This window comes from Patella vulgata, chromosome 1 (assembly GCF_932274485.2).
Source record: "Patella vulgata chromosome 1, xgPatVulg1.2, whole genome shotgun sequence".
In the NCBI taxonomy this organism is placed as follows: Eukaryota; Metazoa; Mollusca; class Gastropoda; family Patellidae; genus Patella; species Patella vulgata.
Genome location: NC_065879.2, coordinates 82,537,077 through 82,555,846, shown reverse-complemented (window position 1 = coordinate 82,555,846; position 18,770 = coordinate 82,537,077). Strand labels below are relative to the sequence as shown.

Sequence of the window (18,770 nt, the reverse complement as noted above, 5' to 3'; positions counted from 1 at the left end):
CAATTTCATTTCTTTAATTCGCCTGCGTGTAGGGGTATTTAGCAGTGTGGGGAAACCGGATAACATGGAGAAAATCCATGAAGTTGGACAGGCGACCCTACTTGACTCATTAACAGAACTAATGATGCAACGCGAACCACCAACCCCCTCCTTGCCAAAGGGAATCGACACTGAAAAGTCCGATGGATCCCGAGAACTCCTGGTTAGTGAACCAAACCTTATTTAGACATGTCAATATTTAATTCACTTAAAGGACAATATTGGTGCCAGCCATTATAAAATATGTTATAGAGCTCGTTAAATACATCCCAAATATAATTTTAACACAGAGATCATTGCTACGATAGCTGACACTGGATACGTTACATCGGGCATGGCATACGTCACCATCAATAATATAGGTTTGGTCGGATGCACTCGCTGTTACTACATGTAGTATACAGATAGAAGCAGTAAACCACAGTAAAACTGCTGACCTGCAATTAAATCAAATGTAAGATGTATACTTTGGGAAATGCTCTTGTTTTCATGTTTTGCATTTATGGATTACCTCCCTTGTTGAGAATTTGCTAACGAAGCCTATAAAGGTTATATCGGAGAATGCCAAATCAGAGACGGTCGAGCACATATGACATCATATGTGGGGTGTGCGTTAGGGTGAGAGTTAGGATTAGATCTAGGCCGTTAATCAGATTATTAATTTTGCTGTTGAAGGGGCGTAACTCGTTAAGGGCATTCTCAAGATTCTATCCTATGGTCTGTCATTGAGTCAACTGGTGTGGTCTCGATTCCCGGTAGTTCGTGACAAAGAGCAGAGTCGCCTATCCAACCTCGTGGGTTTTCTCCGGGTCCTCCGATTTCATCCCACGGATAAAAACCCCTACCCGCAAGCGAATTATTGAAATAAAATTGAACCATGTTTTAGTCCCGAAATGACCTAGTTTGTGTCGAGTGGACGCTAAACCTCATTTCCCTCATTTAATAACATCTAGATAAATATTTAATACCATTAGGTCTTATATGATAAAATCTAGTTATATAACTTAACAAACTTAGTCAATGATATCCTTAAAGCTGTTTGGATAATATATGGAAATCTATTTAATAGCATTAGGTCTTAGATAATAATGTCTAGATATATATTTTTAGATATATTTAGCTTATATGATATCTAGATAAAAAAGATTTCGCGTTCTATAATGAAATAAAGTGAAATTCAATAAATACCGGTACATGTACTTATTTTCATGGCTGGTCGTGTTTATATAACATTTAGAACAAATTATAGTTGTTCAGAATCTACGGTCACTGATATCAAACCTTAATCGGGAGTATGAATTTTACCATAAACCCTAATAAAACAGTGTTCTTATTCAGGATGCCAGAATGGGATTGGAGAACAGACTTAATTAACCTATGTACAGCCCCTTTCCTTGAACAGTTTGCGACAAAAGATTTTCAATAGAGTACGGGGTCAATAAATGGCAAACATTGTGAAATCGTGTGTTTGCTTATATACCTGAAATAGCTCGATCTAAAAATAGCAAATACTAAAAATATCTTACTGCTATAGAAAGCAAAATATATTTTATACGGTCAGTAAATACTATAGTTTCAGCAGCACAGAAAAGTACATACGTAACTGTTCATTTTGACAGTATTCTGTTCAAACAACTTTATAGTCCGCCCGCCTTTACAATCTTTGTGTTTATGGGAAATGAAATGAAATAGGGGTTAACGTCCTACTGTTCTTCTCCGGCTGCAGGCATACGCCATACAGTCACCCGATTTGCCCTCATAAATAGATTAGGATATCTGCCGCGTTCCAGTTGCTGCATGCAGCCTCTGAGGCTCAAAAGAGGGTGCCCAAATATGGGCTGGATCAAACATTGGGGATACCACATAGAAACAAGTTAAAATGAAAAAATAAATTTCAAAGGGTACAAAACCGGCTCTGCTAGACTAATTGTATTTATCAGGCCGAACAAATACCCCAGATCTTGTGCGGCTCTCTGCTTCATGCATACTGTCAAGTGTATAGATAAATCTAGCAATGCTTTTTTGTGGTGTTTCTTTTGTTGTGAACAATACTATTAACATGAATGATATTATTTAATTAACAGATAACAAAACTCATAGTTTTACCTTGTCATCTTCTTACAGTCGCCTTGACACACGTGTCATTGATATACCACAGACTATCTGTTGTCAGCTTGAGTTAAATAGGCCAAATAATCAAAATATCCCTGTTTACTAACGTGAACTACCGAACCGAAAAGACACGAAATATAAGGGGTCAGGAGGTACTGTACAGGTGTGAAAGTAGACTCACGGAGGGGCAGTGAACTTTTCAGGTAGCGGGGGGTTCTCTACTCCCGTACGAAGGAGAGTACAGGGGTCCTCCCCAGTGACGGATCATGAGACCGCCGGGTTCCGAGGCAGCCTATATAGCTGCCGGGCCCCAGTGACAGTGACTCTAGTGGGTGGGGTCTCTCCTCTTCTTGGGGTTTAAGGGTCCGGGGGTCCGCCCCCCCCCCCCGAGAATTTTTTGTGAAATACCGACCTAAAATGGTGGTCTGTGGAATATATCCCGGGCGGGGAGTCATATACTTAGTTCTAATTTAAGCAGAAGAAAACTATCGCAGAGAGGGGGCCAGTGGGAAGGGGCCCGATGATATCGGTTCGCGATTCTTGTCAAGCGAGCTGGTTGAGTGAGAAACGGCCGGGGCCCGGTGGAAATATTAGACAATTAACAAGATCGCTACTTGTCAACGAGAAATAATATTTCGGGTTTCGGGTTATGGAAACATTTCTGATGTCAACTACCTAATAATTCCATAACTATGTTTCACGATTTTTGGGAAATGGGTCTTCGTTATTTTTGTCTTACAAATGTATATATATATATATAAATTCTTTGTCACCAAATCGAAGTCGTGTTTTGATATTCAGACTAAAACAGTTATTTAAAAATCTGAATCCGTATATTTTTCTACTGGGGTTTCAGGTATATTTACACACGATTGGAACAGAAGGTCTCGGAACGCTGTTAATATCGATAGGGTGCGTCCTCTCACGTAAAAATGGTTCCACTGCTGATGTCCTCCGTTGTGCTCCGGCCGCGGTAGTGGATCTTTCTATAAGGATTTCGGGTCTGTCATTGAGTCAACTGGCGGAGTTTCGATTCCCCGGTTGTACGAGACAAGGAGTAGGATCGCTTGTCCAGCCTCGCGGGTTTTGACCGGATCCAACGGTTTCCTCCCACTGCCAAAGTCCCTACGCGCAAGCGAATTCTTGGAATAAAATTGAACCATGTGTTAGCCTCTCTCTCTCTCTCTCTCTCTCTCTCACTGCAGGTCAGTGCCCATTGAAGTCAAACACATTATTAATTCAAGGCCTAGTAACACTATTCACATATTATTGTTGTATATTGGTCCATATAAATCTCCTATTCGGCATTTAAAGATAGCCTACATTAAAAAAAAGTAGAGAATATTCAGAAACAATACAAAACTGCTGAAATGCACTGCTGTTTTTATTAAAGGTAACCAGTGTATGTTAATAACTGGCCAATTGCCTACACATGAACATAAACATTTCATAAGGGCGGCTTATCTGACGGCCCTATTTCACCCGCAAAGAGATACATTGCCAAAAGTGAAAATGGACGTTTTTAATTTCTGTCTTAATAATGAGTAATTGCTCCACCAATCCTAAGACATTCAGCATTTTGCCGGGGTATGCTCCTAATCAACCATCCAATCACGATTCGGGGCAATCTGGCCCACCCCTCTTGCAGTGCCACGGCCGAGACGAACACGTCTCCCGATCATGTCCCAGACGTGCTGCATATGGACAATATGGTGACGCTGGAGGTAGTCATTTACGACACGAGCGCGGTGTGCACGGGCATTATCATCTTGAAAGATGAAACGTCGCCCTGCACGTTGAGCAAAGAGCAGAACTATCGGTGTCAGGATGTGGTCACGGTAGTACACACCAGTGACACTTCCTTGATCAATATGCAAGTCTGTTCTGCCAGTCATGGTGATTCCTCCCCACACCATAACAGAGCCACCCCCGAATCTGTCATGCTGTCTGACGTTAACGTTAGCATGACGCTCATTTACACGCCTCCAAACGCGAGCACGCCTATCGGTGAAATCCAGAGTAAATCTGGACTCATCTGAGAACATTACACGCGCCCATCGACGATTACCCTAATTTCTACGCTGCCTACACCATTGACGCCTGTTTGCCATGTGCTGGCGAGTTAATGGAGCACAACAGGCAGTCGTAGCGCGTGCAAATACGATTTATCGAACAATCAGGGTCATTATTCAGGAAGTTAAGATCCGATATGCATGAATATTGAAAGGAACCAAGATCTTTGGGTTATAAACATTTATTTTATGTTTCAAAACCGGATAACACTTGTAGCCTCTAGAGTGTCCACAACCTAGATAAGCCATATACATTTGTATTTACACTATTTGCGTACGACGGGCGGCCATTTATAATCCAGGGTTTATAATCAAGGAGATGACGATCCGATACGCACGAATATTAAACCGAAATCGAGATCTTCTGGTTATAAACATACATTTCAAGTTTCATCAAAATCGGATAACAATTGTTACCTCTTAGAGTGCCCACAACCTCAAAAGGTGATATTTTTGTTCAATCAGGGACCATAATCCATGAAGCTAAGGTCCGATACATGCCAATATCGATAGGAACCGAGGTCTTTGGGATATAAACCTATATTTGGAGTTTCGTAAAAAGTGTCCGCAAACAAATGTGAGCCACGTGATCCCCTCATTGCAAATTAAACGTAACACACTAAAGCAAAGATACGCTAAACAGTAAATCTTATGCAAGAACCGAGAGGAAAGCAGACATGGATAGGATAAACCAGCACGCGGCAGTTTTCATCAACCCTTCCTTGAAGTGTCAAATTTGACAATGAATCCCTTAATTCCACGTGTAGCCTATATATATATATATATATACATGGCGCTATTGCGTGTCGCGTGTGCAGCTCAGTGGTTCTGTTGGGGCGATAAGTTCTTTATCTGTGAACATACTCTCAAAGTGTCCATGACTATTTATCATATCACAACCTGCATAGGTATTTGCATTTCAATATCCCTTACGTTTTTTGAAGAGTAGGCCTATATTTTGAAAGTAAAGACTGAATGAAATGAAATATGGGTTAGTTTCCTGCTCCAACTGGGCTAATGAAGACGGGTACAAATATTACTAGAAAAACACTGGATCCCAAAAGAAACACCAATGGGGCGCGCACAAGATAATAATGTGAGAATATTCCTAAAAGCTAGCGGGCTCCTCAAGTGGCGTAAGCGGGACCGTAGTCAGCTCTTAAAATCTGGTGGGGCTACGGAATTTTTTGGAGGGGCTGAGATTTGGCCGGCTAAGAACGCTCCTAAGAAATCATTATTGTTGGCGAAATATTTGGGGGGGGGGGGGTAATTCGATTTTTTTGGGGGAAAAAAGAAGTTGACAGGTGGAATCTTTAAATTTCTATGACGTCTGCATATCTAAACATTCGAGCCCGCCTTAAAAAAAATCTAGCACGTGTTGAAAACAAAACAGGTCATTTATGGTGGCTGAAGGGTCATGCATCTAGGGAATTGCCAATTGGCGTGTTGCTATTATTCAACCTGTTTGTTTATAAGGTCAAGGTTAGTAGTTAATAGTGCATATTTCGCAATACAACCGACGTGTCTTTATTTATTAATCCGTCAAGTTAGATTTTCAATAGTTGCGTGTGGCGCCGACTGAAAGAAGAACAGTAAAAATGACAAGGTATCCTTTTTCTTTTGAGAAGTATGATAAACTTGATAATCTATATGCACAACCAAATACACACACTGCTTCACACTGATCAGCAGTGAATTTTCGCTAGGCCGCTACAATCACTGATAAGGAAATGAAATGAAATGAAATGGGGTTTAACGTCCTACTCTTCTGCAATTAACCTGGGCTAATTGAAGACGAGCATACGCCATACAGTGTGCTATGAGGGAAATTTTGCCCGGCAGCGGCGCTACGGCCTACTCTTATATCGAATTCCAACTGCCAAGGGATCTTTTACGTGCACGCCAATGTGTACACGGGACCTCGGTTTTTCGTACCATCCGAACGACTAGGCAGCTGTCCTTGTCAGGCCCTCCGTTCTGCATCACTGACAAGGGGAAATCACGCCGGAAAATCGAGATGAACTTTCTCGGCCAATGCAGGGATCGAACACCAGACCTCCAAGCTAGCGAGCCAGCGCCTTACCCACTTAGCAACGTGACCCGCCACTGATAAGGACACCATCAATGCGACTTAATGAGCCAGAAATATTAACTCTTTTCCTGCGACAAATTAAATTCTAAAAAAAATTTTTTGGGGTTATGTATTAGAAAAGTAAATAATGGCGTTTGACGTATTTGTCGGTAAAAATTATTTCCTAATGGGTATTTATTTACAAATTACCGGTATACCATATATTGATTTATAAATTATATTTTTATTTATAAATTATATTTTTATTTATATTTTGATTTATATTATATTTTGATTTATATTATATTTTGATTATATTTATATTATATTTATATTATATTTATATTATATTGTTATTATATTGTTATTTATCATATTATATTTTTATTTATAAATTATAATTTTATTTTTATTTGGATATTGTATTTGCACTTGTATGATATATTATGTCATGTGCAACAAATTAATTAACTTTGCCTACCACTACATGAAGAGAATTAAATTTACTCCGAACTGGACATTAATACAGCAAAATCATGTTTAGCCTAACAAAAATTTGATACCTGATATATACATTAATTGCTTACAAAGGGGCATAATCTAAGATTAGATAAATAACTGACGGGTCTCGCTGTGATAGTTAAAAATAGATAATGAAAAGGAAATATGTTGAAATTTCAACAACCGTCTGTCCACTCTACAGGTCGCAGATTTTTGGCGCATATCAAACCGTAACTTCCAGATTATGGTCCCTGATAGTACGTGTATGAAAAATCACGTTTTAGCTTGTGGTCCCTCTATATCGCCGTTACACTGTAATGATGGCCGAGTTCGATTTTCGTGAGAATCGGACTGAAACTTTCAGACAAAATGTCTGCTCCTTGTACGCAAATAGTGTAAAAGTCTGTAATACTAAGGTTGTGGACCCGATTTTCATGAAACTTAAAATATATGTTTATATTCCAAAGATCTCAGTTCCTTTCGATATTCGTGCATTCCAGACAGTACTTCCTGGATTGTGGCCCCTGATTTGACTTAAAATTAAAATTAAGGTGTCTTTTTGCAGAGCAATCATTGCGTCGGAAGTGAGATTTTGATGCCAGTCGGGGGGGTTGGGAGGGGGGAAGTGACAGTTTGAGATGGTTACTGGCGTGTGATTACCGCTTAGCGCATGCGCAGTTATAGGAGTCAGCTCATACCGTTATGGACACGGTGTGCATTGACTCTCCCGTGATAGGATTTCCCCTAAGATTTTCTTACGGTCAAATCGGTTTCTACACTATTATCTACCAATATTTACAGAGAGATGGGGTTTAACGTCCACTTGAAACAAACTAGGTCATATCGGGACTAACACATGGTTCAGTTTTATTTCAACGATTTCACGGGGAGTGACAGTTTGAGATGGTTCCTGGTGTGTGATTACTGTTTATCGAATGCACAGTTATAGAGAGAGAGAGTGAGAGAAATGGGGTTTAACATCTACTCGACACAAACTAGGTCATTTCGGGACTAACACATGGTTTAACTTTATTTCAATAATTCGCTTGCGCGTAGGGGTCTTTAGCAGTGGGAGGAAACCGGAGGACCCGGAGAAAACCCATGAGGTTGGACAGGCGACCCTACTCCTTGCCACATACAACCGCACAGTTATAGGAGTCAGCTCATACAGTTATGGACACGGTGTGCATTGACTCCCCGTGATAGGATTTCCCCTAAGATTTTCTTACGGTCAAATCGGTTTCTACACTATTATCTACCAATATTTAGAGAGATATGGGGTTTAACGTCCACTTGAAACAAAATAGCTCATTTCGGCACTAACACATAGTTCAGTTTTATTTCAATGATTTGCTTGCTCGTAGGGGTTTTTAGCAGTGAAAGAAACCCGGGGGGGTCCGAAGAAAACCCGTTGGAGAGGCACCAGGGAATCGAAATCACGCTAGTTTGACTCAATGACAGATCTTATGATACAACGTGCACGTGCTAACCATAGACATATTGGAACAAGGACGTAACATTGAATGTTGAATGCATACAGGAAAGAATTCTGCAATACCGAATATATTCCTCGTTTCCTAATTCTCCCTTGTCAGTGATGCAGGACGGAGGGCCTGACAAGGACAGCTGTCTAGTCGTTCCGATGGGATGAAAAACCAAGGTCCCGTGTACACATTGGCGTGCATGTAAATGATCCGTTGACCATTGGAATTCGTTATAAGAGTAGGCTGTAGTAGTGCCGCTGTCCAGGCAAATTTCCCTTCATAGCACACTGTATGGCGTATGCCTGTCTTCATTAGCCCAGTTCGGAGCAGAACAGGAGGACGTTAAACCCCATTTCATTTTGTTTCATTTCATTTTGGTTTACAGTTTCTGTTAGTATATGCAGTAACAGGAAGGGGATCTGAACAAACCTATAGTATTTTGTTTTAATTGCAGTTTTACTGCTTCTGTCTGTCTATTACTTGTAGTAACAGGGAAAGGATCTGACCAAACCTATAGTATTTTTTTTTTAAATTCCAGGTCAGCAGTTTTACTGTGTTTTACTGCTTCTGTCTGTCTACTACATGTAGTAACAGCGAGTGCATTCGACCAAACTTATCTGGATGATGATGTATGCCGTGCCCGATGTAACGTATCCAGTGTCAACTGTTGGCCTTCAGCGACGGCCATCAGTAATTTCAGATCGTTGCTCAATGGTACCGTGTATGATGCTACCGACCCAAGCTACAGTAAAACATACGAGTTGAAGAACAAACGTATTACTAAAGAACCTGCATTGATTGTCAACGCTACGTCAAGTGGTGACGTACAGAAATCGGTTTTATTTGCCCGGCAGTACAACTTGAAGATAGCTGTACGATCATCAGGCCACTCGTATGTTGGTCGATCAACTGTAGAGGGGGGTGTCCTCATTGATCTGTACAACATGAGAGATATACAAGTCAATTTGACCTCTTCAAGAAATACAGCAGGGGAGGTAACTGTGGAGAGTGGTAATAACTGGGCTAGAGTTTACGAAGAGGTATGTTTACACAAAATAACATATGGTTCAATATTATTTCAATAATTCACTTGCGTGTAGGGGTCTTTAGCAGTTGGAGGAAGCGGTAGGACCTGAAAATGAAATGAAATGAAATGAAATGGGGTTTAACGTCCTACTGTTCTGCTCCTAACCTGGGCTAATGAAGACGGGCATACGCCATACAGTGTGCTATGAGGGAAATTTTGCCTGGACAGCGGCACTACGGCCTACTCTTATATCGAATTCCAACTGCCAAGGGATCTTTTACGTGCACGCCAATGTGTACACAGGACCTCGGTTTTTCGTCCCATCCGAACGACTAGACAGCTTTCCTTGTCAGCCCCTCTGTCCTGCATCACTGACAAGGGAGAACCACGCTGGAAAATCTGGATGAACTTTATCGGCCAATGCAGGGATCAAACACCCGACCTACGACCTCCAGGCTAGCGTCTTACGTAGGACCTGGAGAAAACATGGGAGGTTGGACAGGTGAGTCTACTCTTTGTCAGGTACAACCAGGGAATCAAAACCATGCCAGTTCACCATAAGGTACAACGCACACACACTAACCATTCGGCCACCCAACCTCCCTAATAACATTAATAAAAACACTAAATATATGCCGGACAAAGTAAAATACACCTGAGCGATTGTCCTTAACAATTCTGAATTTTTGCCCAGCAAAATCTGTAATTGGTGCCATATTTCCAGGCTTGGTCTTAAATCTCGTTTTTATTGTCCCCCAGCTTTCGAAGAAAGCAGGGGACTATTAAAATGGGTTCGTCCGTCTGTCTGTTTGTCCGTCCGTCCGTCACACTTTTTGGGACACGATAATTCTCTTTCTAATTGAGCTAGAATGTTCAAACTTGGTGTAGGAGTTTATAAGGTCAATGCCTTGATGGAGTTCGAAGATGAGCATTTTCTGCTTAGGGTAAGCAGAGATAAGCGATTTGATTGGTTGATGCTTTGGGACACAATATCTTTAGTTCTAATTAAGTAAGAGAGATAAAAATAAACATTTTCTGCTGAGGGTAAGCAGAACGATAAGCAATTTGATTGGTCAAGACAAGAACACAATAACTCTCCTTCTAATTTAGGTAGAATGTTCAAACTTGGTGTAGGCATTCATTACTTTGACTAAGTTCGATGGTGAGAATTTTCTGCTTAGGCCTAGGAGCGATAAGCAATTTGATTGGTCAAGACTTTGGAACATAACATCTCTGCTTTTAATTGAGGTAGAATGTTTAGCAGAGCTAATCAATTTCATTGGTCGATGCTTTGGGTCAAGATAATCTTGATTCTGTCTAATAGATAGTGATGAAACTTAGTGTATAGTTTGATTGCTGGATACTTTTGAAAAAAATAAATGTGCGAATAATTAATATGTGTCATCTATTTATTTTGGGATTTCGGCGGCGGACATCAGCCTCACTGTTGGCTTGTTTTTTTTTATATTTCAGGTTGATAAATACGGTCACCGCGTTGTGGTAGGTGGAAGCGATCACAATGTAGGTATGGGAGGATATACACAGGGTGGAGGTCACAGTCCGGTCTGTAGAAGTCTGGGATTAGCTGTAGATAATCTACTTGAAGCCACGCTGGTTTCAGCTGATGGAAGACTTGTTACTGTTTCTGCTGATGGGACTAAAATACAGGAGGCTAATGGTACTGTAACAGAAAGTTCAGATACAGATCTGTTCTGGGCATTAAGAGGTGGGGGAGGGGGTACATGGGGAATCGTAACGACCTTCACCTTTAAACTGCATGACCCTCCACCTGGGATGGTTGTGTTTAGTGCTTCCTACCCACTGATTGTTCATCAAGGAATTCCAGGAAGTGATGTCTTGAAAAAAATCTTTAAATACACCATAAACATGTCTCAAGGATGGGGAGGATACATATTATTTAATAATTACCCAACAGATTTAACTGGGAAGAATTTTGGTATAATAACAATTTACATGAATTACTATGGAACGTGGAGTTCAGCTGTTCAGACCGAATGGAATGGGATGATAGCTAGTATAAGTCAGACACCGCTAACTAACACAGTCACCAATAAGACCAGTTTTTGGGATTATGAGAAGGATGTAGCACCAGATACCAGTGATGGGAGAGTGTATGTGTTTAATACCCTGACACAGGATGATAGTGATTATGATGGTATGGTGGATACATTAATGACACAGTCCATATCTGGTCCAGCTGAAGTTCTACATGGCTGTACATCAAGTCTTATTGGAGGTAAGTACCCATATCCAGTTTTTATTGGTGGTAAGTACCAGTAGCCTGTTATCATTGGTGGTAAGTACTGGTATTCAGCTCTTATTGGTGGCAAGTACTGGTATCCAGTTCTCCTTGGAGGTAAGTGCCATATCCAGTTCTTAATGGTGGTAAGTACCAGTAGCCAGTTCTCATTGGTGGTAAGTACCAGTATCCAGTTCTCATTGGTGGTAAGTAGCAGTATTCAGTTCTTAGTGGTATATCCAGTTCTCATTAGTGGTAAATACCAGTATCTAGTTGTCTTTAGTGGTAAGTAGCAGTATCCAGTTCTTAGTGGTGGTAAGTACCAGTACCCAGTTCGTTTTGGTGGTAAGTACCCATATCCAGTTTTTATTGGTGGTAAGTACCAGTATCCAGTTCTGATTGGTGGTAAGTACCAGTATCCAGTTCTAATTAATGGTAACTACCAGTATCAAGTTCTCATTGGTGGTAGGTACTAGTATCCAATTCTTATTGGTGGTAAGTACCAGCATCCTGTTCTTATTGGTAGTAAATACCAGTATCCAGTTCTTATTGAGTTCTTATTTGTGGTAAGTACCAGTATTCAGTTCTTTTTGGTGGTAAGTACCAGTATCCAGTTCTTATTGGTGATAAGTACCAGTATCCAGTTCTCATTGGTGGTAAGTATCAGTATGCAGTTCTAATTGGTGGTAAGTACCAGTATCCAGTCCATATCTGGTCAGTCTGAGGTTCTATATGGTTGAACATCTACTGTTATTGGTGGTGGGAACTAGTGCCTGGTATTGAGAAACATTCAAGATACGATACATATTATTAGGATTCATGTGCTATTCGGGATAAATGAATAATTGATATTTTATTGGAGACACTAAAACCTGGAAAGAAAATTGCAATTACTGTTCAGGTCAAAATAAGGACCAAAAAAATTAAAGGGATAATTAAGAGTGACAGGCTATTTACTGAAGTGACAAAAAAAAACCCCATAAAAGCATCTCGCGTCCCAATATGTGAATCGTGATAAGTAGAATCACGATATATCGGTTCACCGCTATATCGTCCCAGCACTAGTGAGTACCAGTATTTACTTCTTAAAGGACAATATTGGTGCCAGTCATTATCACATATGTGATAGAACTGGTTAAACCTGTTCCAAATATTATTTTATCACAGAGATCATTGCTGCGATAGAGGCGCAATCAATGCTACAACAATCGGAAATGTCGAACGCAAAAGGAAAACACGAGTTATCCCTCTATATAACTGACTGAAGTGACGAGTGATAACAGATACATTGGCGAATTTCTGCTCACTAATAATTCCTTTGAAGACCAAATGTTGTTACATGTATATGAGACTGTAAGAGTATATCTGACAATTCAAAAAAGTAATTGAATGTCATTAGATAAGAGAACACATATAAAATAGAAACAGTCCGTACATTCACGCGTGTTTATTCATTCTATCCTTATAGAAACATGGTAATGCACAGACTTTTTCTATTTTTCTTTCATGTTCTCTTATCTAGTGATAGTCAATTCTTTTTATGAATTGTCAGATATCCTTTCATAGTCTCACACAACAACTTTTGGTCTTTGAAGGAATTATTAGTGGGCAGAAATTCTCCCATGTACCCGTTATCACTCGTCAATTCAAACAGTTATATAGAGGGATCACTCGTGTTTTCCTTTTGCGTTCGTCACTTCCGATTGTTGAAACATTGATTCCACATCTATCACATATTTTTTTTTAATGACTGGCACCAATATTGTCCTTTAACATATCTGATGGTCAGTTGTTTTCAAAATGAAATGTGGTTTAACGTCCTGCTCTAACTGGGTTGATGACAATGGCCGTGCATACACCATAAAGTGCGCTATAAAGGAAATTATTCCCGGACATCAGAGCTGGATGCCATGGCCTACTCTTATATCAAATCAGACCTCTGGTGTTGGTCAAAAAAGTTCTGTAGAATTTTCCTGCCTGGTTATCTGAAGGGGGGGTGGATGGTTGAATGGTTAGCACATGCGCGCTGTATCATAAGGCCTATCATTGAGTCAACTGGCGTGGTTTCGAATCCCCGGTTGTATGTGACAAGGAATAGGGTCGCCTGTCCAACCTCATGGGTTTTCTCCGGGTTCTCTGGTTTCCTCCTACTGCTAAATTATTGAAATAAAATTAAACCATATGCTAGTTCTGAAATGACCTAGTTTGTGTCGAGTGGATGTTAAAACCCATTTCTCTCTCTCTCTCTCTCCTTTGGTTATCTGAGATGGAAGTTGGGTTCTTTCAAGAATCCTTGTCAATGTAACGCCATTTTGAGCTGTAGTGCTAATGACAACCATTCCACAAGAAGTAACATCAATATTTTTAATGTCCACTCAACACAAATTAGGTCATTTTAGGACTAACTCTTGTCTGTGTGTTCGCTGTGTGTCATTTTATTTACAGGTGTTATTAGAAACAATCCACAAGAAGTTACATCAATAACACCATATTTCAGAAGTGGCCTACATTCTCTTTCATGCTATTTATTCTGGTCTGATGCCAGTAAAGATGCCGAGGCAACTAAGGCAGCCATTAAATATGGCGATCAACTGAAACAATATGGAAAAGGAATCTATTTTAACGAACCAACACAAGATATCAACGACTGGAAGGAACAATTCTGGGGACCAAATTATGCGCGGTTATTGGCTATTAAGAAGAAATGGGATCCTGAGAATTTGTTTACGTGTCAACATTGTGTTGGTTGTGATGAAGATTGTGAAAGTTGTCACAAGCCTGTTTCTTTGGATTCGGCTCAATCTATTATCATCAACTGGCTCGTGATGATGATTTCATTATTACCCATATTTAATATATTTTAACTATTATCATCAGTTGGTTTGTGATGATGCTTTCATTATTCAACATATTTAATCTATCTTAACAACGCTTTTTATACGCCCACATTTTCATGTGGACGTATATTGTCGTCGCCCCTGTCCGTCGGGACGTCCGTCTGTCCGTCCACAATTGTTTGTGAACAGTCTACAGGTCACAATTTTTATCCGATTTCAACGAAACTTGAAATATAGGTTTATCACCCTAAGATCTCGGTTCCTTTCGATATTGGCATGTATCGGACTGTAACTTCATGGATTATAGCCCCTGATTGTACGAAAAATCACGTTTTTAGCTTGTGAACACTGTAGAGGTCACAATTTTTATCCAATTTGGTTTAAACTTGAAATGTATGCTTATAACCCAAAGATCTCAGTTCCTTTCGATATTCGCGCACATCGGAACGTAACTTCCTGAATTATGGCCCCTGATTGTACGAAAAATCACGTTTTTAGCTTGTGGACCCTACAGAGGTCATAATTTTTATCCGATTTAAAAAAACGTATTATTATATCACCGTTACACCCCAAGGACGACTGAGTTCGAATTTCGTGAAAATCTGACCAAAACTGACAGACAAAATGGCCGCCCTTCGTTCTCAAATAGCGTAAAAATATGGTATATCAAGGTTATGGACCCTATAGAGGTCACAATTTTTATCCGATTTTGTTGAAACTTGAAATGTAAGTTTATAACCCAAAGATCTCGGTTCCTTTCGATATTTGCACATATCGAATTGTAATTTCCTGAATTATGGCCCTTGATTGTAGGAAATATCACTTTCTTTTTAGCTTGTTCTCTATTCATCTCTTGAAAATGTGGGCGTATCCTGCCTGGCAGCCGCTGGTTTTAATGTCTCTGGCAATCAGATTAAAATACAGATCTATATTTCGTTTCGTTTTTTTTTGTCCCCCGCCTTTCGAAGAAAGCAGGGGACTATTAAAATGGGTTCGTCCGTCTGTCCGTCCGTCTGTCTGTCCGTCTGTCTGTCCGTCACACTTTTTGGGACACAATAACTCTCTTCCTAATTGAGCTAGAATGTTCAAACTTGGTGTATGTGTTTATTAGGTCAATGCCTTGATGGAGTTCGAAGATGAGCATTTTCCGCTTAGGGTAAGCAGAGATAAGCAATTTGATTGGTTGATGCTTTGGGACACGATAACTCTCTTCCTAATTGGGCTAGAATGTTCAAACTTGGTGTATGTGTTGATTAGGTCAATGCCTTGATGGAGTTCGAAGATGAGCATTTTCCGCTTAGGGTAAGCAGAGATAAGCAATTTGATTGGTTGATGCTTTGGGACACGATAACTTTTAATTGAGCTAGAATGTTCAAACTTGGTGTATGTGTTTATTAGGTCAATGCCTTGATGGAGTTCGAAGATGAGCATTTTCCGCTTAGGGTAAGCAGAGATAAGCAATTTGATTGGTTGATACTTTGGGGCACGATAACTCTCTTCCTAATTGAGCTAGAATGTTCAAACTTGGTGTATGTGTTGATTAGGTCAATGCCTTGATGGAGTTCGAAGATGAGCATTTTCCGCTTAGGGTAAGCAGAGATAAGCAATTTGATTGGTTGATGCTTTGGGACACGATAACTTTAGTTCTAATTAAGTGAGATTGATGAAACTTGGTGTATAGTTTCATTACAGTAATACCTTGTTATCTAAATTATCCCCCTTTGGTGATACAGTTTTTAGCATATAAACTAGATAATAATTATTCGGTTGACACACAATCAACGGCATAGAATACACGATGGCACAAGCTATAATAATTATTGATATAAAATATTATTTTATCGCAATTTAGCTGATATATAACTGGATAGCCCTCATAAATAAGTAGTGGAAGGAGGGAATCGATTTTCATATTCCGTTTTCCTGCAAATGTTATTTAACTTCTTTATTATATAATATTTGTATTTTTGTCCCCCGCCTTTCGAAGAAAGCAGGGGACTATTAAAATCGGTGTGTCTGTCCGTCCGTCACACTTTTTGGGACACAATAACTCTCTCTAACTGAGCCAGAATGTTCAAACTTGGTGTAGGTGTTTATTAGGTCAATGCCTTGATGGAGTTCAAAGATGAGCATTTTCTGCTTAGTGTAAGCAGAGATAAGCAATTTGATTGGTTGATGCTTTGGGACACGATAACTTTAGTTCTAATTAAGTGAGAGTGATGAAACTTGGTGTATAGCTTCATTACATCAATACCTTGACTAAGTTCGATAATGAGCATTTTCTGCTTAGGGTAAGCAGAGCGATAAGCAATTTGATTGGCCGAGACTTTGGAACACAATAACTCCCCTTCTAATTGAGGTAGAATGTTCAAACTTGGTGTAGGTGTTAATTAGGTCAATGTCTTGATGGAGTTCGAACATGAGCATTTTGTGCTTAGGTTAAGCAGAGATAAGCAATTTGATTGGTCAAGATTTTGGAACACAATAACTCTCATTCTAGTTGAGTTAGAATGTTCACACTTGGCGTAGGTGTCTGATAGGTGAATGCCTTGATGGAGATTGAAGATGAGAATTTTCTGCTTAGGGTAAGCAGGGATAAGCAATTTGATTGGTTGATGCTTTGGGACACGATAACTTTAGTTAGAATTAAGTGAGAGTGAGGACACTTGGTGTATAGCTTTATTACATCAATACCTTGACTTAGTTCGATAATGAATATTCTCTGCTGTCATGTCATGGCTGAGTTCAATGATTTACATTAGTCGATGCTTTGGGACAAGATAACTTTGATTCTATCTGATGGAGAGTGCTGAAACTTAGTGTATAGTTTGATTGCTCGATACTTTTGAAAAAAATAAATGTGCAATTAATAAATGTGTGTCATCTATTTATTTTTGGATTTCGGCGGGGGACATCAGCCTCACTGTTGGCTTGTTTACTTTTGATTACATGAAGATCTGACTGGTTTTAGTGGAAGACGAGCTGCTTTTGACCCTATGAGGTCAGACATTTGATTATTGAAATAAAATTGAACCGTATGTTAGTCCCGAAATGACCTAGTTTGTGTTGAGTGTAGTTAAACTCTCTCTCTCTCTCTCTCTCTTTAATCCAGTTGAATTCAAACCATGAGAATACATCGATCTACTATTGATATTTTATTGTCTTCATTAAAGACAAAATAAGCATGGATTAATGAGGAATTAGGGGAGATTATATAAAGAGTTGACAGTTCACCCTATAATAATTAAAATATAGATAATTTCAGTCAAATTGCTCCGCTCTGAACCAAGATATTAGCTTTTGAATTTTACGCTAGCCTCGATCAACATTACCAAGGTCGGTACGATAAAAAACAAAGTCTTCATTATCCATTTTTACCTTTAATTATTTTTCGAAAAATGTATTCCAATCCGCTAAATATCGCAGTCTAGCGATGGCATCGAGAGTTGATTATGGTCTGCTTACGTTAATTAATGTCTCTTTTATAATTTAGATAAAATTTCAGGCCTAAAGAAAGACCTGCAAGATTTATCTTTTGCATAATGTATGTTTAAGTCGTGAAAAACTAGATATTGTCCGAAAAAATGCAAATTAATATCAGTGACTTTAGTAATTACATATTTGTTGCTTTTTATATTGTACTTACTTTAATAATTACATATTTGTTACTTTTTGTATTGTACTTTAATAATTACATATTTGTTATTTTTTGTATTGTAGTTAATTTAATAATTACATATTTGTTACTTTTTGTATTGTAGTTCATTTAATAATTACATATTTGTTACTTTTTGTATTGTAGTTACTTTAATAATTACATATTTGTTACTTGTTATATTGTATTGTTAAATTGAAAATATTTTTGTGTTTTTAACTAATTTTCATTGATTTTTTAAATTGTCAGTTAATATTCAATTAATATGAATGTGCCTTTATATTTATAATGGAAATACTATTTTTTTAAACTGTGATTGTAGTTGTTTTGGTTCTGAATGGGTGGGTATGACCGACTTCTGATTTCTCAACCCAAACATAAGTTAAGTTTGTGGACTTAGAAGGTTGTTAATCCAAAATTTTGAGGGGAATTAATTTGCCATTACTGTTAATTTAAATCCTCTTGCTTTCATTGTCCTAATTTATTATCTCTCCTTTTGCCCAAATTTTGAAAACGAATTTGGGTGGGAAATCCAGCCCCCTCCTCCCACCTTTTCCCCCTCCTTTGTCTGGTACATCCATGGTGATCAACATTTATTAATTAGATGACATTCAATTCAATTTCCTTACATAACAATGATATAGTTGTAATCAGCATAGGTGGGAACTCCTGTCGCGTCCGACTTAAGTCGCGTCAATGACCCGACTTGGGA

The 18,770-nt window shown here is 39.1% G+C and overlaps 1 protein-coding gene across 2 annotated transcripts; it reads left to right on the top strand.

Moving 5' to 3' along the window:
• Window positions 1–5,737: 5,737 nt before the first annotated feature.
• Window positions 5,738–17,999, top strand: LOC126824427 (uncharacterized FAD-linked oxidoreductase YvdP). 2 transcript variants are annotated; one of them, XM_050553654.2, is made up of 4 exons: window positions 5,738–5,829; window positions 8,818–9,319; window positions 10,780–11,563; window positions 14,012–17,999. In XM_050553654.2, exons 1-4 carry the CDS (start codon window positions 5,822–5,824, stop codon window positions 14,428–14,430), a joined length of 1,713 nt encoding a protein of 570 aa, XP_050409611.1. In that variant the 5' UTR covers window positions 5,738–5,821; the 3' UTR covers window positions 14,431–17,999. The 2 variants fall into 2 exon arrangements, with proteins under 2 accessions (XP_050409611.1, XP_050409619.1); XM_050553662.2 differs by lacking the exon at window positions 14,012–17,999 and having other exon boundaries at window positions 10,780–11,669.
• The last annotated feature ends 771 nt before the right edge of the window (window positions 18,000–18,770 follow it).

Bases quoted from the DNA above. Each gene is read 5' to 3' on its own strand.
- LOC126824427 (XM_050553654.2), top strand. The intron at 9,320-10,779 runs GTATGTTTACAC...TTTATATTTCAG, and splicing joins GGGCTAGAGTTTACGAAGAG to GTTGATAAATACGGTCACCG. The intron at 11,564-14,011 runs GTAAGTACCCAT...TTTTATTTACAG, and splicing joins TACATCAAGTCTTATTGGAG to GTGTTATTAGAAACAATCCA.